Below are 22,200 nucleotides of genomic sequence, written 5' to 3' on the forward strand. Positions count from 1 at the left end.
AATACAGTACGGGCTCTCTGATGGTGAGGAACTGTGTCCTCAGCCATATGGGACACACACACACACACACACACATTTATCACGGCCCAGATCTTTGTTGCAAATCTCTCTCTCTCTCTTTTCTGGAGGAAAGGACAGCATCCTGTTAGTGCACTAATTAGTTTGCAATAGATGGGAGATTGATCAGGTTGGTACATTTGTGGAATTAGCCAGCCATCTGTAAAATGTCGTCATGCTTCGTTTATTGATACTAAATTAGCTGCGTGTGAGGCGTGGGTGGCAGCGGTAAGGTGAGGTAATGGGATATGAGTGCAACTGTGAAAAAAGGTGGTCTCTACATGAGTAGGTGCGTGCTGCGTGTGACACAATTTGACACATGATGAGCGTTTTCTGACGAAATTAGCGATGCACTAAAATATGAGGCAACATGAGTTAAGAATAAGTGATTATTATCACATTGTGGTATAACAAGTGTTAGGAATTGACTGCATAGTTACATATCTTGTCTGTGCGTGCACGTGTGAGACAGCCAGGAATGAGGAGAAACGCAGGAAGAGAAACACTCTGTGACTGGTGTGTGTGCTGCCTTAAATCCTGTGCGTGCCTGCGTGTATGCAAGTGTGCTCGCTGGTTAATTAACTGCTGCTGTACCTTGGCTTGGGAACCTTCTCTTCAGGAAAAGGTGTCCAGGTGGAGTCTGGTGATTTCTGTTCTTTGAAACGCCCTGTGAACGTGTTGGCCACCTCCGCCATGTCATAGGCACACACTGCCGAACCTGGAATACTGCGACGGCACACACAAGCACACACAACTAAATAAACAATCCTCTTGACTGAGCATATCAAAGAAACACCTTGCTATCACCAGGAGACAGAAAAATGGATTTACAATCCCTTCTCAGAAGGGTTAAATCCCTTGAGGATGGCTTATTTTAGCTGTTGCCTGTTTACACTGGGTGATACAGTCAAGTTTTGAGTGTTGTGAAGGTTCTGCCAGATTAAAAAAAAAAAAGAGGCGCGTTGTTTATCCTCACTTCCCTTAGGTATACAAGAAGACACTTTACACTTTCCTCTATTTTTTTAACATAATTTGATCAATTTTTTTCATTAATAAAAGCATTTATTTCTTTTGTTCTCTACTGATCACCATGTCAGAGCTTTCGTGCATTCACTTATGTGTTATTGAATGTAGTGATTTACGGGTTCACACATTCCCGTACAGTAACCTCTAACACTGACTTTCCCCGAAAGCCTCCAGGCATCAAAGTTCATCACCAGTCCACGCTTGGGGCCAAATATGGGCAACAGATTATCTTATTATCACTTTTCATTTTAAGGGGAAAAATACCCATCTTATGATTGCAGTGGAGCCACTGATTTCTTTGTGTCTGTGTGAAATCAATGCATAGCAGATTACTGAGTCACTTTTCTATTTTTTATGCTTTTTTTGTGTCCAGAAATAAAAACTAAGGGCTGTTTACAGAAAGAAACCTCTCTTTCTCTCTCAGCTTGCTGGATTTCCATGCTGTTACATCATGGGTTAAACTCATCATGTAGACATTTGGAAGACAGCAGACACAAGGGTAGCATTATTGAGAGCAAGGTCAGAAAGCTGTTAATTCTTGGCTTAGCTACTAAATTACAGTAATTACCCTCTGCATTGAATATGTACAAAAAGTTAGACAGTCGTATGTCTGTTTATATCGGGCTGCTAACGAGACAGAATTAGCTGGCCGGTTAGCAAAAGTCTGGGCCGTGAAGCAACTCAGCAAGACAATCGAATGACACAAAACCCTGAGTGCTGCCTACTGTCTGAATGTGCTCCCTTCACCCCCTATGAAATGGAAAATTAATGCTAGGATCAAAACTCCCGCTTATAGAAATTTTCAGAGGCACTGCTTCATTGGGTTTTAATGTCCATTAACCATGCTCAATTGCGTTGTCACAAGCAATTGTCTTATCTGCTAAAAAGCAGCCATAAAATGGAAAATTACAATATGTGTGAGCTATCAGCCAAGCTGTATGGCTTTGTGGTAATTTTCAATTTAGATAAAAACTCCCACTGACTGCGAACATGAAAGCCGTGCAGAATATGAATTATAAGAGGGAAAATAAGATTAAGCACCTGCATGTCAAAAGGGCAACAACACTGTTTTGACAGAAGATGTGAATGTTGACCCACTGGGTTTAGAAATTACACGCCGCCAAGAGGCACGGCAGGGACACACGCTACCAACGTTAACAAAGGTCAGACTGTCAAAGTGTTGATGAATTTCAAAATGTCTTTCAAACTGAGAAAGATAATCGGTTTAATAAAGGGAAAGTTCATGTGCTGGTGCATGTGAATTTATCTGAGATGCTGGGAAACGCTGGAAAAAATACCCTCAGCAAAACCAGTTTATTGCTCACTTTTCACTGCTTGTTTACTTTTACCTTCTGTCGTCATTACCTGTTGTAAGGCGTGGAGAAAGTTGCCATCACTACATCCCTCCCATTGATGTGAATGACATCGGTCACAGCCTGCAGGATGTTGAAGTAGAAATGGGAGTCGCCAGGGATGGAGCAGTTCAGGCGAGACTTTAAAAACGAGGTCCACTGCTTCTCCAGAACACGCGGCGATCCGCCTCGGTCGTTCTTACAAACCCTCGCCACCCGTGGAAACACCACCTGAAGAAGTCAAACGTGGGTTATATTTAAGAAGCTTAAGATTTCACCTTGAGATTTCTACAGTCACACATTTCACATCGATAATCTTATTGCTATAAGGCCTTTTTGAATGGGAGAAATTGTAGGTACACCACAATGTGTTAATCTAGGGTTTCGTCACGTTATAGCAAATTAAAGACAGAAGAAAAGTGGTGCATTTGATATGCTGTTAAACAGTCAGCACCTGGCAACAGAAAGTTTAAAGTATACGGCTTCAAATAGGCCCGACCTCTGTAATTACAACTCTGTCGTAAGTTCGCGTAGCCAGAATTGTAATTAGTTGTTGTGACACTATACTTAACAGCTATAAATCTTGCCCTGAACTGAAATTGATGGTGTGAATGGGAACAACCATGCATTTAAAACAGATCCCTACTCACACACCCACAGACAACCACACACACACCCTCACTCTTGCAAACACACCACGACCCTCCGCTTTCCCATTGAACCATGCACAAATATGAATTAAGCAATGCAGCAATTCCAGCTAAGACTCTAGAACCTGCACAGGCCCGTTCAGTGTGAAATTTTAGATTACTGAGATTACACAGTGTATCAGTGGGTCACATTTCTGCACTCGCTAATCTGTGAGCGACTTGGACGCAACTCGATACACGCATATACATAAATGGTCCAAATATACACATCGCTTCGCCAAACAAACGCCTTAGTGGAGGCTTTTTAATTCACTTGTGCACTGAAAGGTTTATCCTTTTGTATTTTCTAGATAACAATGTAACAACCCGACATTAAACCTAAAGCAAACAACTCGCCACAGCGGATTTATCAGTTTGCCATAAAGCACAGACGACTGTTTACATTGTCAGGGTAGGCCAGTCTTTTTCGTAATAATAAAGAGATATCAATTCACTAAATGTTAAATTGCTCTCTGCGCCATCAGTTCTACCACCACATACATAATTATACTGACACTGCTTTCAAAACACCCGGCAGATTGAGAGGCCTGATCTGTATTCATGCTCTGCAATAACACATGGCTGTCACTTCTGGCAGTGAATCCATTATTTCTATGTTACCTCCGCTCTGTTCTCATCTCGTCCCCTCTGTCTTTCTCACTCTCTCTTATGTGTTTTCTTTCATTTATTCTGCACAATATAAAAAGAGTGATTCATTTGCATAACGTATTTTCTTCTACCTGGTGTCCAATTAAACTTTTGCAGGACAGGGCCCAAACCTGGAATGAAGAGATTAATAGAAACGTTTCTGTCCCTATGGTGTAATACCTGAGAAAAGCTTGGGTTTTTTTCCCGTCTTCTTCTGATACTTTGTCTCACTTCTAAGAGACACTTGGGCGGTTTTTCTCATGGGAAACACTGAGAGGGTAGGCCAAATGGGAGCAATGCAGGATGGATGCGGACGTGCAATTCAAGTAATATATTTAGACTTCAAAATGGGATCTCAAGACATCCATATATTTTCTTTTTGAACCTATTTTAGGTGCCGTTTCCTGCCTAGTGTTTATCTGTTGCTGGAAAAGGGTTTGTCCACTTTACTGCTCCTAAAAGCCTCCTTCCCGTTATGCGTTACCCATATCCTGTTAGTTTCCTCGGGCGCTTCCTGATTCTCCCTGTAAATAGGAAGTCACCTCTGATTAGAGTTTAAAACAATAGTGTATGTGCTTACCTTTCCCATTGTATTGTACTCCATAGCAATTTCCCTAAAGAAGAAATAAATGAAGTCTCCATAATTGACTGCTTGGACGAAGTAGGGCTCTGCGAAGGGAAAAAGAAAAACTATTATGAGTCAAAGAAGCATTTTTGCTGTGACAAAACAGTTCTGACACCATATTTCACAGTAAACCGCCAGAATATCTGTCATATTATGCAGAAAGGTAGCGACTGCGAGCCTTGAGAGCCTCAAACTATCATCCATCATATTAGCAAAACAATTCACATGCGAGAAAAGGCGGATTTCTCTATTGAGTTTTGACAGACTGGACTTGTGCTTGTTTCTCCCCGGGGCAGAGTAATTTCAACACTACTTGTGCAGGCTGGCAACATGACTGCATCAAACAGAGCATGTAGCATAAATGCTCCAGCTCTTCATACCGTCATTCATACACAGAGGGACAAACACATGTTTGCACATGAATCATAAAATACAAACACGTGGTCAAGCATGCATGTCCGAACCCTAGTTTTTTTTTTTCTAACTTGTCAGTCAGCCTGGCACTTTCCGACCACAGGGACTGTGTTTGTGTCCCCCACTCACCTTTCAGCCATTTGGAGTCATGTTTGACAGTGCGCAGAGTCGGGCTGTCTCCAAGGCTACGATAGATGACCGCATCGATCGCTAGAAAGTCTGTAACGGTGGCCGAGTACAGCTTGCCATCTGGTGAGCGAACACAGAGGGAGAAAGAGCAATAAGGAAGAAAGATGTAGACGAAGAGGGAGGAGGATGGACAAAAAGCGAAAGACACAGAGAGACATAAAGGAAAAGAAAAAAAGGTGAAGAGAGTAAAGTTAATCAAGACAGAAATGCATGAAGCCACCCAGAGATTCCTGCTCCCTGTGGTGAGATACACAAACATGTTTCAGATGATTCAGACCTGGAAAATGAATGAATCACACAACCAGAAGGCACTCTTTGATGGACAACAAACAGGCTGTACGCACTTAAACATTTGTAATTGGCCAATCTTGCAAACACTCTCCAAAAGCACAAACACTGTAGCCCTGCACTCACATACAGTCTTCGAGCACCACAGAAAGCCAAAGTCGCACGCTTACATGCACATACATACACACACATTCTTCACAAACACAATCCACCGCTAGCATGACCTCAGCCTGCCTCAGCTATAACCACAGTGGAAACTCAAACTACATAATTGAAAGGATAGCAGTCAGAGGAACCCTGTTGATTACTCAGTGCTTCCAGCTTCTTCCAAGCAGCTCTGCTACACATTAACTGGTCAAGCTAGGCATTTACTCTTGTCCTCTACTTTAAACCGGCAGGGACAGATCATCAATACTGCCATAAATCGCTTCACAGCAAATGTGTATAGGGACTGGATGTCTTTAGCAGCCCGTGGGTTCATTGCACCAGAAGAATCTCACCACGCCGACGGAAAGATGACTCATTCTGGTCACATCCATGTGTGACTTATGTTAATCTTGAGCATTTTGAATGGAAGTGAATGAGAGACAAAGAGAATGACAGAAAAGTACAATAGAAGGCGCAGACAGATGAATCTGTTACCACAGTACTATTAAAGTGTTTCCAAAAGGCTCCAATAAGAAGAGCAATGTAGCGCCAAATCGAATGACTTGCTCTAGTGCATGTAACATAGATTGGCTTTCTTTTTTGACATGTCAGAGTATTGCCATTAGAGTAAACCGCAGGGTATTAAGAAGAATATTAAATACAACCGCAACTAATCCCTCACTCAAATACACTCAACTTTCCCATCTAGCTCAAACTGTTCCCAGCGTTAAGTAACTGCAGATAGGAGAAAATTGGGATTAATGTTTTTGCCTCATGGCATCGAATGAAGAGTAGAAATATCACATAAACTATTTTAACCTTATGGAAATTTGGGTTTCTTTCATTTTAACCCAAAGGACAGTGACTGAAGTTTAAAAATCACAGTGATGTTAAATGCATTACAGATCACTTTCAGTTTAGCATGCGCAGAAATGTTTAATCTTACCAGCAAAGAGGGCAACGTTGGCGTGCTTGGCATCATACGGACAGCGCGCCATTCCACTGATCTCCTCTCCCTGAGCCTCCAAGGTGTCAATCTAAGGTCAGGAATGAGATGAAAGGTCAAGAGGGGGTCAAAGCAAAGTGGTGTGCGGTGTCAAACAAAACAATGTACTTGAAAAAAACTTAGAGAGTCTTGGTTCCCAGTTGGAGGTAAAACTCTAGCAGAGGAAATGTGTCAAAATGTCAAGACAATCAAAAACTATAGGCAGCACTTAAAAAGTGTTGAAGTGTGAGTCATAATAAAACAGCCCTCAAAAAGCAGCCCGAGAGTGTATCAATCTAACTAATATCACTTGTATGCCATTCTGGTGTCCTGCTGAGGGCTGCCAAAGCAACTGGGAAAATCTCAAAACTGTCATGGAGGGGGGAAAAAAAAAAGACATTTCCGCAGCACCCCGTTTCACAGTAGTGGTTCGCTTCCCCCGTCATCCTTTATCCTTCAGCTGTACTCGTTTTAAAGAAGCGTTATAATGACCCTGAAGACCGATCTTCAGCCCATTTACAGCACCGCTTTCCCCTGTCCTGATTTCTAAAGCTTGCGCTTTTGTTCTGAAGAGAGGAAAAATAAATTAGCACACAGCCCTGAGCTGGGAATGTGAGAATTTTTCACAAAACCAGAGTACGGCTGCCGTTTTTTAAGTCGTATTTTGCAGCACAAACTTTTTCATGTGCTAAGAGCTCTTCCTTGGGCAATGCTTACCTCCTGATTTTGTATATTTCATAAGACATACTAATTTTAATTCTGCCCCTAGACAATCTGAAAGTTGTCTTTTCTCAGCATTGTGAGTTAAGTAATTCAATTTTGTTATTCAGTCACTCAGCAGTCTCGTTTCTTAGAACTATTTCGAGCCATTGTTCATTGTTTAAAAAGTGCTAGTTTGGGCCTCCTTAGCGCGTTGATCACTGTGAACTGGAGTCCAGTCCAGTTTGGTTACAGTGCAATTGGCAGAGCATGGCAGAAAATCAGATGTGGGTGAGAGGTCACTATCATCCCACCGTGGGTAGGCTTGTCTTCCCCAGCATGCCTCAGGACACTTTCTATGGCTTAAGCTCAGGGAAACACACACATGCACACAGAGGACAGGCTGCGCTGCGCTGACCAGAAGCTGAGGTCAAAGAAGATTACAATACACACACTTACCCAACAGTTCACGAATACATAGTCATTTTTCTTCTCTATCGCTGCTTCTATCTATCCCATACTCTTCTTCCTTGCTTCCCTTGCTCTCGACAAAGAGGTCCGTAGCTTGCCAAGGCTGCAAACTGCTTACGCCGCCCTTTCTGGTTTCTAAACAGGTCATTTTGTTTTCTATTCCTGTCTCGGCGGAAACGGTTATCATCTGCCCACTAAAAAGGTCACACACACACACACACACACTCCGGCGCAACGCTAAAAAAGCTTGCCAGAGAAATTGTTGAGGCTGATTTGGCAGAGAATATTACAAGTGACCTTTTACAACAAACACAGAGCCACCAGCGGCAGTGTATTTCTCGATTTCTCATTCCTTCTGTTTCTCCAGAAATTGTGGAAAGACAATATATGGAAGCAAGCTGGACATATATTGTTATTAGATTGGGGGGAGGGGGCTGTAATTATAGATTAGACTGAGTTAATCATAAGAGACGTGAGTAGCTGAAGGTCATGTGTGTCTACTGAATCACAGCGTCTGTGTGTACAGAGTGACATGGGAACTTAGTTAAGCTTGAAACGTCAGCAGCTTCTGTGTCAGCTACCTAACACAAACGCTCCCTCCTTCTCTGACACATCACAAACGCACACTCACATACTCTCATACCAAAGGAGCAACCCCCAGCACTCCATCTCCTCCGCTGGATTTCACCAAGGTAGTGACCTTTGTCTACTGGGTTTGGCTGGCTGTCATTAATCTATTCCTGCCGTTTGAACAGGGGAAGACACTCCCTACCCAGCCGCAGATAGCGCATGGCTTCAGTCTCCTGTCAAGTTTGCATGTGAAGAGAAACAACAGCCGACTTCCATGTCGTTGTCTAAAGCAATAACCAGTGTTTTTTTTTGAAAGGGCAAAAGAAATCTATAAAGCAGCCACACTAAACCACAATGTTTTTTTAAACGCTACCATGAAGAAATTTGATGTCTAAGCGGCAAGATGGATTCTTATTCCTTTACCTTGTTTACCCAGAAAATGTTATTATACTGTCAACTCCACTTTCTGCAAAAAAGAAAGAAGTGCTTCAACTTAGTGGGAGCACAATTCAAAGTAATTTGAACAGTGGCGCTGTCACACTTTGTCAGGCCCGCCTTAAAAGCGCACTGATCTATAGGGATCTACTGTAGCTTAGCAGAAGAATGTACAGCAACCTTGGCTGGGAGCGCAGTGCATCTAGATGAATTAATTACTACAACAGCGCATTGGTGTGTTCCATAGGCTATATGCTAATTAATTAGACAAATACAATGTAGATCCAAAACATGCCCATCAGGAGTGTTTTAATTGGTTCAGCATCAGCACCAGTATTCGGGGGGTGAGGGACATGTTCTGATTCCATGTCTCTGTTGTTTTTATGAGGACGCTTTTATGGGCTTTATTTATCATTGCTGAGGGATTTGTGAAATCTTACTGAGGACAAACATGGGGTAAACTGAACCGGCGTCCCACTTATGAAGTGTTTGCTCCGAACAGCTTCCTTGAAATATCCCAGACTTGTTTATTTAATAGAATAAGCACAGTAAAGGGCATATTTACTGAGACATATCCATTTGCAAAACTGCGCTTCCAAAATAATGCATGACTTAGGCACCTCATGAAAGGCCAGCCACTGTCAGACTGTACTGGCACTGGCATACTGATACATTTTTACATGGTGACCTAAAGTTAGTAGCACGCTTTTAGACCCAGAAAATTTATTTGTATGCCATCCATACACCTGCAACAACCTTCCACATCTATAAAGGTCAAGTGTACAAGTTCACACCTGGACCAGGAGCAGTTGTATAAACCAAACAAGGACATATCTCCTGGGGAGATTAATAGTCATGGCCCATTTCTCTTCAACCTGTTTCTGAGCAGTGGGAGGGTGAAAACTTTCCCCAACCACCTTTTACACCAGAGCAGGAAATTTAAGGAATTTAAGCAGCTGCTGAAAGAGATACGTGTTTAGTTTGTTTTATGGGGGAAATAAAATATATATATATATAAACTAAAATTACTGATCTTTATGAATACACTTTGCTGAAGAATCACTACACAAATATAACAATTGCTTTTGTTAATTATGTGTGGTTACTATTGAAAAGTATTCATTAATTAATTAATGCTTTTGCAGTGTATTAAATTTGTATTGTCTTTTATTACGTGTCAGTCAGACAGCCTCTGGAAAAGCTGCAGCAAAAAATGGCATGCATGGAAGCATTTTCACCTCGTCATTTCAAATGCAAAGAAGAAGAGATGAAATTTCCCAGTACACCTCGGTTAGCCGGTATCAGGTCTAAGACGCATCACCTGGGAGTCACTGCCTCCAAGACTCCCCACTGATTCCCCCTGCTTCACCCGGCAACAGGCGATGAAACTGACTCCAGTCATATATCAGCCCAGCTGGACGGAGTGTTTATTATTACAACACAGCAAGGGAGTGACAGAGGGAGAAAGCAACAGAGGGAAAGATGGCGGAGTGGTGGGAGAAGTGGAGGGGGGGGATTAAGGCTGGCGGGAGAAGAGGAGAGGTAGGAGGGAGGATGAATAGAAGAAAAAAGGGAGTTGGGTGCTGTGTGGTGCTAAGGGAGAGGGCTGTGCCATGCTGCCGAGGTGTCTGCCTGTGTTTTTTCTATATGAATGCATCTGTGACAGTGCATGTTTTTTTTTAATGTTGACACCACCAATTGAAGAAGCAGCTAATAAAGAGAGAAAATTGGTAGGTTTGTTTAAAAAAGAAATAAATAAAAATAAATGTCAGAAACTCAAAGTCAGGTAAAATCAGAGGTAACCAGGCAGGGGGTTGATGGAAAAAACAACACAAAAACCAACATGAGGTGTTGCTGGTTTGGGCGGTTGCCCTCCCTGCCCCCTCTGTCTCCCTCCTCTGTCTTCCACCACCTTTTCTCCCCTTCCATGCCTCCCTTTCCCTCCCGCTTGCCCTCGCAGCGCTGTTGATTAATGTGGGATGAGGCTGGCCCCGAAACAGAAGCTCTTTTCAGTGCTGTCACACTGGGGAGATGGAGAGGCAAACTGTGGCCAAGGTGGATTTAACCACAAACACATATACGCACACACAAACACACACAAATACACTTCTGACCAAGCGAAGTGGATGAGCCCAGCACGCCATCAAAGGTCTGGTATCTGCCCAGAGAGTTTGCCAGCCTGCCAGCAGTACAGTGTGTGTGTGTCTGTGTGTGTGTGTGTGTGAGAGAGAGAGATGCCTATTTTAAAATGTACACAGTTCACAGTCAGTGTTTGCATGGGTGCACATTTTCTTGTATATGTGTTTCGTGTGGATTTGTATCTTTGCGCCCATAATCAGTCATATTTCTTGCATTTTAAAAGGTGTCAAGACTTTCTTGTAATGATTTTGGTAATAACTCAGTTGTTTCCTGGCTAAAACAGCTATTTTATTCAACTAAACATGAGTGTTTTAGTAGGTGTGGAAGGGCAGTTGCAAACACACAAATTCACTTGGGTAAGGTAGGGCAGGGACTGAGCAAATACGAAACATGAATTTTAATGATCGGTGTTCTTTAAAGAACAATAGTTGCCTTTTTTATCATACCGTTATTGACTGAAGTTTGACTTTTAACATAAGTGATCAATAAAAAGCATCATTTTTATACCACAGGTGCATATAAGGCTGTGTGTAAATGTGGAGTTCTTTTACCAAACCTCACACTGATGTACAACACTTCCCCTCCCTTCCCATTAACTTCAGCCGACTAGCAGCGACATCAGTGCAGCAACAGCTAAAACACAAACCTTGAAACCATAACCGGAGGCGCTATAAAAGCTAACCATGCCTGATAAATGCAGAGACATAAATTCCACTTTCCCTATTGGAGGAGTCAGTGAATTGAAAGACGTCCACTTTGTGTGCTTAGCATGCTGAACCACAAAGGCAGTGGAGCGAAGAGGTCTTGCTTTTCTGGTAAGCAGATCTGCTGAACCAAAGCAGGGGCGTTTTCCCCACAGGCCACCTAGATAACATCTCTGTGTGCTTTGACCATCACAACACATCCTTATAAACCACAGAACAACACCCTTCAGGACAGGACTGCTACCAAGTCTCCCTGTCCTTTTGTCTCTATTACTGTCTGCATGTCTATCCGACTGTCCCACTGTCCCACATTCTTCCTTTTCTGTAAGGTGTCCTTCATACTGGGTCTGTCCGGACAGCAGTGCATAGTATTTGTACAGTATTACTATGATTAAACCTCTGATACTGATCTTTGATTGGTTTCCAGAAGATTTGTCATAGAGTATGCTAAAAAAAAATTAGACAAATACCAATTAAAACTTTAATATTTTGCAATATTTTCAACTATTGCTTAGCAAACTTAGTAGGTCAGCCAAGCTGAACGAACTAAGACTATAATGGCAATTATGTTCACTTTTTCACACTGGAGCATCAGAAACATCAGATTTATGTCGACAGCAAATAAAAAAGGTTCAATTTGAACATAGCCCATCTGCTTTTAACGTTTGTTCATCTGCTTCCACGTATGCCAAACTTTAATCATCTCTCTGCATCTGCTTTTTTATTGGCATCTCTATTTTGGTGCACAAAGTCAATCTTAATGTGTACCTGTGCTCTCCTTAGTGACTCATAGGAAATAAAATGCACCATTTCTTTTCGTGGTTTTACTTTTCCTGAAGGAATCTTGAAGCTATTCCATAAATTGAATATGCCCGGAAATATGCTTTCAGGAAAAGGTTAAAACAGATCTGGCAATGTGCGAGCATGCATGAAAGCAGGTAAGATTGAGTAGTTTTCTCTGCTTCTGAACTGAGTTTGTCAAAGTACACCTGGAGGTAAAGGCACAGGAGGACGGCCTGCTGAGTTGTGAAAGTCATCCATCTATGTCCGTGGCTCCATAGCCCACCCCCTCTAAACTCTCACAGGGCTGGGGTCAAAAATCCTATAAGTGTGTGTTATGTGCGTGTGTGTGTGAAAGAGCAAAATGATAGATGTGAAAAATGTCACTGAGATAAAACAAAAGTGGGCAAGAGCACAAAAATAGTCATTCGTGTGTGTGTGTGTGTGTGTGTGTGTGTGTGTGTGTGTGTGTGTGTGTGTTTTCCTACCTTGTAGGTCCGACAGGAGGGGTTGAAAGCATTTGTTCCACAAACAAATAAGGTGTCTTCATTTTGCTGCAGAAGGACTTTGATGAAATTGTGACACTCATCCTTCAGGGAGAGCAGGGCAGGAAAAAAAGAAAGAGAAAAAGAAGAAAGGAAGTCCATGGTGACATCTGTATCTGTAGCCACATGTGGGCTGTTATTTTTTTGCTTTTCTGTCTTTTGAAGTGCAGCATGTGGCACGCGGTGAGCAGGGAGAGGCATATGTAACAAACACAGTATCGTGACATGCATTTGATCACGGCACATAAAGGCAAATCCGCAGGAGATTTTAATGTGCCATTTAACGTCTTCTCAAACAATAATGAAAGTGTTATTAAGTTCAGGAAAAAAATTAAGTTATACAACCACGAGATATGAAGATTCCCACTGATATGCTCTATAAATTCTGACAGCAGAAGGTTATATGAACTGCAAGAAGTGTGTTATTGCACCTTCAGGATCTTGTGTCTTTAAAATGTGTGTTAAGAGTGTCTGTGTGTGTGAGGGAGAGAGAGAGAGCAAGACAATGAAACAGAGACTGTGCGCAATTACATCAGTTACAGGTTGTCTGCCATGCACAGTGTGTGACTGACAAAAAAAATTGGAAAAACTCGAGTGACGTTTGCTCTACAAATGATGTTGTAGTGTGTGTTTTCCTTACCTTATGCTTCCCTTTCATTCTGCAAGTGTCCACATCTCCCTGTCTGGACTTCCATGTCATTTTCTGTGGAAAAAGATGGAAGTTTAACTGAAGCTAAAGAGAAAAATAGCGAGTCACAAAGAAAGCAGGTTAAACAGTGAGGTGGGAGGGGAAAAAAAAAACAGACAGTACTATGGAGCTCAATAACCCATCTATATTAAGATCAATAATCATCATTTGAGATTCTACATCATTGATTTCTCTCATGGGGCACCTGCTCTGAGGCAAACTTTATTCTAAGTTTGTTTGGAGATCATTTTACCTCCTTGAACATCGAATTTTCTGCCAGAGGGAAGGAAATACAATACTGACCCCGGATCAGAACAGACTGTCCAAGGACAGATCCGTGGACAAATCTGTGGATTAATAGGCTTGCCATCCTTGCGTGTGCACATACTCACACACACACGCACTGCCTTGACCTGTGGATCAGCCCTCTTTTACTTGTCACTGGACTACAAACAGACATACGGGTAATTATACTTAAGTTATAGCCATGCACACAAATGTACACACACATACACACCACGTGCGTCCCTGGCCTGTGTCACCTGAGGGTCAGCTCCCAGCCACAGGTTCAGACCACTATGTACCTGCCGCTGTTGTACAACATGTTTGGAGCTCAGCCACTGATTAAAGACCCTCAGTCATCAATCAATCTGCGCGTCTCCCACCAGCCTTTCATCTGCAGCCTGCTCTCATTAAGACCCACTTGCCAGGCTCTGACATTGAAGTGGATGAGGTGGAGGGATTGCTGGTTGTTGCATACACGAGAATGGCCTTGTCTGAATTCTGTTTGCATGCATTATGTTTAGGGCATGCGATGCCAGCAAAGAGTGGTTGAAATGGAATAAAGAGTGGGTTATTACAGTCGAGGCCCTATGTAAATATGAGGCCCCTTTTTTGAATAATTTGAAACTATACAATGGGATCTTCTTCACCTCTGCATCCATATTGTCTTTCTTCTGCTACTCATCTAACCTTTGCTTTCGCTCTCCATTTCCTGCTCCTCCCCCCTTCTCCTTCCTCCCTCTCGCTCTTCTTCCGCTGTCCCCTCAGCTTCCGTTACGCACCCATCAGACCTCTAGCTGTCCCACTGATGAGCGTGGATGACGCAAGCTAGCTGATTGATTAAATAATCTTCTTAACAGGGTCACCATTGCGAACGCGCCAGGTCCAATCGGTGAGCGGGTGAGTAAGACTGCTGGCAGGCACACAAATGCACCCACATGCACATACGTACACACTGTTGCAGTCAGAGTGAGGTTACGCTGTCAATCACGCAGAGAACAACACATCCTCAAAGAGTCAGACGTCTCACTCACCTTACTGAAAAATATCTCTTCACTGTTGGCAGTGTCTGTGTCCACTGTGTATATATGATCCCTGCGAGTGATTGAGGGAAAGCGAGTGAGGAAGGGAGAAAGAGATTGGGAGAAAGAAGAGGGAGAGATGAGAAGAGGTCAGACAGCAGCAGACAGTCAAAATTCAACAAACAATAAACCCATTTCTTTTCTTCCCTCTCTGTTTTCCCCCTGCAGGCAGCAAACAGCGTCAGAAAATGGGGCTTTGTATAAACTTTGTTCAAACTTCAAAAAATGACAATAAACAAAAGGAGGCCAGATCTATTTGCTCTGTCAGACAGAAACAGTCAACAAAGGTTCGGAGCACCGTGGCGCAGGCCTGGGGACAAAAGCCTCTTTGTCCCAGAGAAAGGTCTTGGTGGGGGGTGAGGGAGGAGGGAAGGCTTGAGACGGGAGGTGCCAAGTCACTCAGAGCTGTTCAGGTCAATTAAGCCTAGTGTTTGAGCCACAGGAAATCTATACTAACACTCATTATAGCTCAGACAAGAAGACTTATGTGTGTTGGCCTGGAAATATACAAGCTTCTCCTGCGTTACACAGTCCAGCCATAAAGGCCCCAGCAGGGCATATGGAAGACATAAAAATCACAAGGGTTAACTACATCTCAGACAGACAGACAAGGCTAGTTGACCAGCCATGCCACTACACCTTCTTACCGTGGAGAATTGGGGTGCGGACATTGAGAGGGAGGATACAATGGTGTAGAGGTGGGAGGTAGAAGGTGTAGAGGTGGCATGAACGGAAGAGTCAGAAAGAAAAGCTTTCTTTTGAGGAGAGAACCAAAGGTGACCGTGCCAAACGATGTAACCGCTTTAATTTGTTGAAGATTAGCTGTTGAACGTGTTTTTAATCAAAGTGTGTAACAGTGGCATCATCTGACTCACGGCTTAATTATATTCCAGCTCCCCAACCTGCGCTTAGCCAGCCTGCCTGCCTTGCTCTCTCATTAACTAAATCTAATAAAGTCTTTGGAGGAACAGGCATCTTGAAATGAATCCACTTATATCGCTTTCCTGGGGGCCACCTCAGTCTCATCGAGGATAAAACCCAGTCTACTGTACATTATCAGCCACAATTCTTAAATTGAATAATTAATCTTTAAGAGTGGTTGAAATTAGGAAAACATTTCAGCTTTCATCACATTTCCAGAGAGGCCGGGGGCTAAATACCTGTTTTTTCTGTCGGTTTAACTTCTGAAATTTCTCAAAGAAACTGTAAAATACATCATAGGAATGCCTGTTTTCTTTTTTTCATTTCTACACACTGAGGCTGTTTATGGTTTCTATAGTAACTGTCCACTTATCAGACCTATCAGTATAAAAGAAAATATACATAATCAATATCATCACTGTCATGTAAAGCACAAAAATTCCTTTAGCAAATTGCCATTTAACATTTAAAAACAAAAAATGTCACGCGTTTTTCATCCCTTCTCAAACTAATTTTCCACAACAGCGCACTCAAAAGTCCATTTTTATGGACAATACTGACTAATTTCAAAGTTGGCCTGTGGATTACCTCTCATAGCTAGATGTTTGTGATTACTGCTTTCAGCTGAAATGAAAAGAAAACCCTTTTCATGAAAAAAGCCAAGAGCAAAGTCAGCTTTAGGTCACTCAGATTCATCCCGTGGCCTTCCTTCCAAGTTCCTTTGCTCAAGCAAATGCCAGATGCTGCCTGTCGCTGCGCAGTCTGCCATGATTAAAAACTGAGCAACAACAAGTTACAGGTTGTTGCGGCTCAGGCCAAAACCACAATCTCCCCTCCAAAATGTTTTTCATTAGGCCTAACTGGTTCCACTGCCATTGAACTGCTCTGTGCTAATTGTTCTGGACTGATTTTCCCGGGTCAGTCGGTCTTGCCTTTTTCAGTATCCCTTTCACTGCAGTCAGAATTACATGTTCTAGAGTAAATGTGAATATTTAAAAAGCTGGCTTATAAAAAAATCAGCACCACTACATTTAAAATAGTGGAAAAACAGAGACACGTTTAAATGGAGATGAAACACACGAGGTGATAAAAACGGTGGACGATGATCACTAAAATGTTCTGATTTGTCTCCTTAAGTTCAGCAAGTTAACTTGTTTTATCTTTATATTAAAATTCAAACTTCATATTGAAAAAGACCTAAATAAATCAAAAGCTATTAAATCAAAGGATTACTTAGCGGATTTATTGCAGTCCCCTGGGTTATTTTACTGTCTGCAAATTTAAAGCAGCTCACGAGCAATCTGTAATTGACTTCTCCATAATTTTCAGTAGTAACCATCCCAGCGATTCTCCCTGACTTGTGCCTCTCTTATCCCGGTGCTGACAAAGTCCTCTGGGCTGAGGCCTTCCCGCCGCAGGTTTCTGGTTCCAGCAGAGATTAGAGCGAGCCAAGCGATGAGGCGTTCCTCAAACATCCTGACTGGAGATGGGGGAGTACAATGGAGCGGCTGTGTCTGTGTCAACACCAGCTTTCCAAACACACACACACACGTGCATGGAACAACCCCCCCACCCCCGAGTCTTTACCCCAACAAAATTTCACATGCACCCTTTCCCCTATTCAGCCCTGCACCTGAACTCATATTACAACACAGTCACTTCCTTGTGGTCTCTGAGTCACATCAATGAAACACTCAGAAGAAAGAAAAGAAGCAGAGGCGGAGTACAACATGTATCTGTGCAACATTAAACTGGATGTTGTAAACATCAGTACTGTTTTTTTTAATTTGAAGTTTTAAAATCAATTATCTACGTTCCAGGCATTCAGTATTCCAAGTTATATTTATCTTTTATTATATGAAAGTCAACTTCCAGAGATGAAACCTGCATAAAACACATGATCCATCACAGTCACATTGTTGCTAATTTGTTATTAGTTATTGTCATGACGTATGATCCGAGCTTTTAAACACTTTAAAACTGTTGCTATTATTTCATTCTTGATTAATTGATTAACGTTCAGCTTATGTTATGACAAAAAATGGTTGTTTCCAATACGGACCCCCTAAAATGTACATTTTTCTTGTCATGTAAACTCACCCACAAAATATCCAATGCATATTTTCTTAACAGGATAAGTTCTGAGAAAAACAGCACACACTTCACACAGCCAGAGAATCTTTTGACATATTTTCTTGAAAACATACCTGAAATGAATAATGGATTTTTCTTTTCTTTTTTTTAAAAATAATTGCTGAAAAAATTGATTCTTGTATTATAAAGGCTTCATACAGGGAGTGCAGAATTATTAGGCAAATGAGTATTTTGTCCACATCATCCTCTTCATGCATGTTGTCTTACTCCAAGCTGTATAGGCTCGAAAGCCTACTACCAATTAAGCATATTAGGTGATGTGCATCTCTGTAATGAGAAGGGGTGTGGTCTAATGACATCAACACCCTATATCAGGTGTGCATAATTATTAGGCAACTTCCTTTCCTTTGGCAAAATGGGTCAAAAGAAGGACTTGACAGGCTCAGAAAAGTCAAAAATAGTGAGATATCTTGCAGAGGGATGCAGCAGTCTCAAAATTGCAAAGCTTCTGAAGCGTGATCATCGAACAATCAAGTGTTTCATTCAAAATAGTCAACAGGGTCGCAAGAAGCATGTGGAAAAACCAAGGCGCAAAATAACTGCCCATGAACTGAGAAAAGTCAAGCGTGCAGCTGCCAAGATGCCACTTGCCACCAGTTTGGCCATATTTCAGAGCTGCAACATCACTGGAGTGCCCAAAAGCACAAGGTGTGCAATACTCAGAGACATGGCCAAGGTAAGAAAGGCTGAAAGACGACCACCACTGAACAAGACACACAAGCTGAAACGTCAAGACTGGGCCAAGAAATATCTCAAGACTGGTTTTTCTAAGGTTTTATGGACTGATGAAATGAGAGTGAGTCTTGATGGGCCAGATGGATGGGCCCGTGGCTGGATTGGTAATGGGCAGAGAGCTCCAGTCCGACTCAGACGCCAGCAAGGTGGAGGTGGAGTACTGGTTTGGGCTGGTATCATCAAAGATGAGCTTGTGGGGCCTTTTCGGGTTGAGGATGGAGTCAAGCTCAACTCCCAGTCCTACTGCCAGTTTCTGGAAGACACCTTCTTCAAGCAGTGGTACAGGAAGAAGTCTGCATCCTTCAAGAAAAACATGATTTTCATGCAGGACAATGCTCCATCACACGCGTCCAAGTACTCCACAGCGTGGCTGGCAAGAAAGGGTATAAAAGAAGAAAAACTAATGACATGGCCTCCTTGTTCACCTGATCTGAACCCCATTGAGAACCTGTGGTCCATCATCAAATGTGAGATTTACAAGGAGGGAAAACAGTACACCTCTCTGAACAGTGTCTGGGAGGCTGTGGTTGCTGCTGCACGCAATGTTGATGGTGAACAGATCAAAACACTGACAGAATCCATGGATGGCAGGCTTTTGAGTGTCCTTGCAAAGAAAGGTGGCTATATTGGTCGCTGATTTGTTTTTGTTTTGTTTTTGAATGTCAGAAATGTATATTTGTGAATGTGGAGATGTTATATTGGTTTCACTGGTAGAAATAAATAATTGAAATGGGTATATATTTGTTTTTTGTTAAGTTGCCTAATAATTATGCACAGTAATAGTCACCTGCACACACAGATATCCCCCTAAAATAGCTAAAACTAAAAACAAACTAAAAACTACTTCCAAAAACATTCAGCTTTGATATTAATGAGTTTTTTGGGTTCATTGAGAACATGGTTGTTGTTCAATAATAAAATTATTCCTCAAAAATACAACTTGCCTAATAATTCTGCACTCCCTGTATAAACTTTTCACTCTAAAGTCTTCGAGAACGGCACATAAATTGATTTTCTTTTTCAGATTGTGGTGGGTTGAAGGGAAGTCATTCATTTGAAAAACCCTCAGGAAAATAACCAGGAAACGTTTTACTACTATTTTTATGTTACTACAAAATAGGACACCTTCATCGTAGATGTCACTTTGAATATATTTCAGCATTTCACCTGATGGTTTGCAAATATTTTAGCCCCCCAAAATAACCCCGCAACATATTCTGATTTCAAAGACGCTCTTGCCTGCTGAGCACAGTACAGACTAAACAACCTGTTGTGAGTAAAAGCTTTTGTTCTGCTGGGGCAAAAGTATGGCAAAGACCAATTTTATTATGCAACAGCCCATTTCCATATGTGCTGAGCAGTTCACTGAGAATACAAAAATAGGTGTCCCATTGTCTATTGTTTTCAGGCTTGGAATCCATTTGCCGTACTGATGTACAAATTTTACTTGTAAAATTATTTATGAGAATGAAAAATGTGATACTCTGTTTAATTTGCATGCAGTATGCAGCTTAATCCAGGTGCTTTAGATCAGATAAGTGTCTTAGAATCAAGTTTTGTAAAGAATTAGAGAGCATGGCATAAGTAATAATGACTCTTAGCTCACATAGATTGTCCACAGAATTTCTTCTTTGCTCTGCTCCCTTTAGGAGTTACCACACTGGATCATCTGCCTCCATCTCATCCTATTACCAGCATCTTCTTCTGTCACACCAGCCTTCGTCTTTCACTACATCCATGAACCTTCTCTGTATTCCTCCTCTCTTCCTCCTGCCTGGCAGCTCCCTGTTACACATCCTTTGCCCATTATATCCACTATCCCTCCTCCGTACATCCAAACCACTTCACCCTTCTTTCTCTAACTTCAGGAATATAAAAAGTCATGGTATTGGTATAGTCTACGCTTTATTGCTTTTCTGAACTTCAATACTTTAAAAATTAAGATTTACTGTGGGCTACAACTTGAGCCGTGTTGTGTTAGCCTACATTTGTTTGGCAAATTGGCAACATTAAAAGAATGAAATATCTGCACTTGGCGGCTCTGCAGTGTAACTGTAGATACAAAACTATCACTGGATTACTTTGGTAGTGAAGAAACTGAGAAAAGCCTAATCATTCCCATGCAAGTCGTGGAGTTGGCAGGAGTTTTGTTTTTCTCTTATTTCTCATGAGATTCATAGATGTTTATTCATGCTGAATGTGGGAGATAAATAATTACATCTCCAGATCCTGTAAGATGCTCAATTTGTGTGAGTGTGTTTAAAGTTACAGTTTTGACACAACTTGCAACAATCAGCTACGAATTCAAAAGTGTTTACAAGGAGAATCTGCTGCAGTAACTGTGAGAGGTAACCCTGAGCAAACCTCTCATTGTTTTTAAAAGACCAGTATGCACCTGTATCTTTTAGTTTAGGCAGTATATTTGTCTCGTGCCCTCTGCCGACTCTTTCTCCTCCTCCTCCCAATAACCTCCTCAAGAGGTACTCGTCACATCTTGAAATCTTTGCCATGCTCTTTACAAGTTCTGCTTGTTCTGATGTTAAAATTTACAGTCCAGTGAGATTTTTTAAAAGCGAATGCGTTTGACACGGTCTTTACTTGGTTAAAACTTTAGTAACTTTTTAACTAAAATCCACAGGGTGCTTTGCTGCAAGTCATTCACTTTCCCATAATTTTCCTGCTTTCAGCTGTAAATCAAACAGCCTGAGGATGGCACAGTACTTTAACACAAAGGAAGCGGTTCTATAGCGCTGTGGTGCAGATGATGAAATTAGAAACACCGTGAGATTGTGAGGAACGAGAAATAACAGGCGTCTTTGACAGTGGATGAACGCGACACATTGGGTATCAATGTGAATCACTTGGCGTGGGCTTCTCATTTCCCGAAATCCTGGGACAAAAAATGCGTGAGTAGGATGGAAGGTATGCAAATATCCTCTTAGGGACAAAGATGGAGACACTGTAAAAAGATGGGTACACAGTGAGGAAGAGCTGAATGATCCAGTCAGAACAGTAGACTAACTGAGCGTGGGCAAGAGTGTGAGATTGAGTGCAACAGAATGACAGAAAGGGTCTGCGTCGGACATGTAGCCATGCGTGGCCACGAGAACACAGGCTCTTTGTGTGGAGGAATGTCGTTTTCATAACAGCGCATTTCTTCTGGGGTAACCACAGGCCAGCGCGGTCCATCTGCTGGGCCTTTGTGAAACTATCTCCCACTCCAGTGGCAGAAAATAGGGGAACACAATTAGCATGCGCCCCGCACCTTAATCCACCAGTCCACTTTCCGCAAACCTAATTCCTGCAATCCACCCTCCCACACTTTCTCTCTCGTCACCCTCTTCACCTATATTCCCCTTTCTTCATAACTGGATCATGGGTGGTGGAGGATGGCCCGTTCTGCATTGTTTTGGCTTTCACTGGTTCAAATCCTCTTCACAAAGTAGGCGGGAGGGAACTGGGGAAGCCAGCAGGCACCTTCAGGCTGTGAAGGGAGCTGTTGAAGTTCTGAATGGGTTGAGGGCATCGAGAGGCCCTCGGTGATGTGGTGGCATGAAATCCAACAAGCCAGGGTT

At 42.2% G+C, this 22,200-nt stretch overlaps 1 protein-coding gene across 3 annotated transcripts in view; it reads right to left on the minus strand.

Moving 5' to 3' along the window:
* Positions 1-22,200, minus strand: part of sema6a (sema domain, transmembrane domain (TM), and cytoplasmic domain, (semaphorin) 6A) — a 103,465-nt gene that overhangs the window by 29,543 nt on the left and 51,722 nt on the right. For all 3 annotated transcript variants that reach the window (XM_040050308.1, XM_040050307.1, XM_040050309.1), the window contains exons 4-11: positions 14,768-14,828; positions 13,404-13,466; positions 12,707-12,808; positions 6,382-6,472; positions 4,941-5,060; positions 4,353-4,441; positions 2,449-2,666; positions 652-783 (exon numbers count right to left, since the gene is read on the minus strand). In XM_040050308.1, the coding sequence (XP_039906242.1) occupies positions 652-783; positions 2,449-2,666; positions 4,353-4,441; positions 4,941-5,060; positions 6,382-6,472; positions 12,707-12,808; positions 13,404-13,466; positions 14,768-14,828 (876 nt within the window). The remainder of the gene's footprint in view (positions 1-651; positions 784-2,448; positions 2,667-4,352; positions 4,442-4,940; positions 5,061-6,381; positions 6,473-12,706; positions 12,809-13,403; positions 13,467-14,767; positions 14,829-22,200) is intronic.

Source organism: Simochromis diagramma, unplaced genomic scaffold (genome assembly GCF_900408965.1).
Source record: "Simochromis diagramma unplaced genomic scaffold, fSimDia1.1 OVJJ01000131.1, whole genome shotgun sequence".
Classification (NCBI taxonomy): Eukaryota; Metazoa; Chordata; class Actinopteri; order Cichliformes; family Cichlidae; genus Simochromis; species Simochromis diagramma.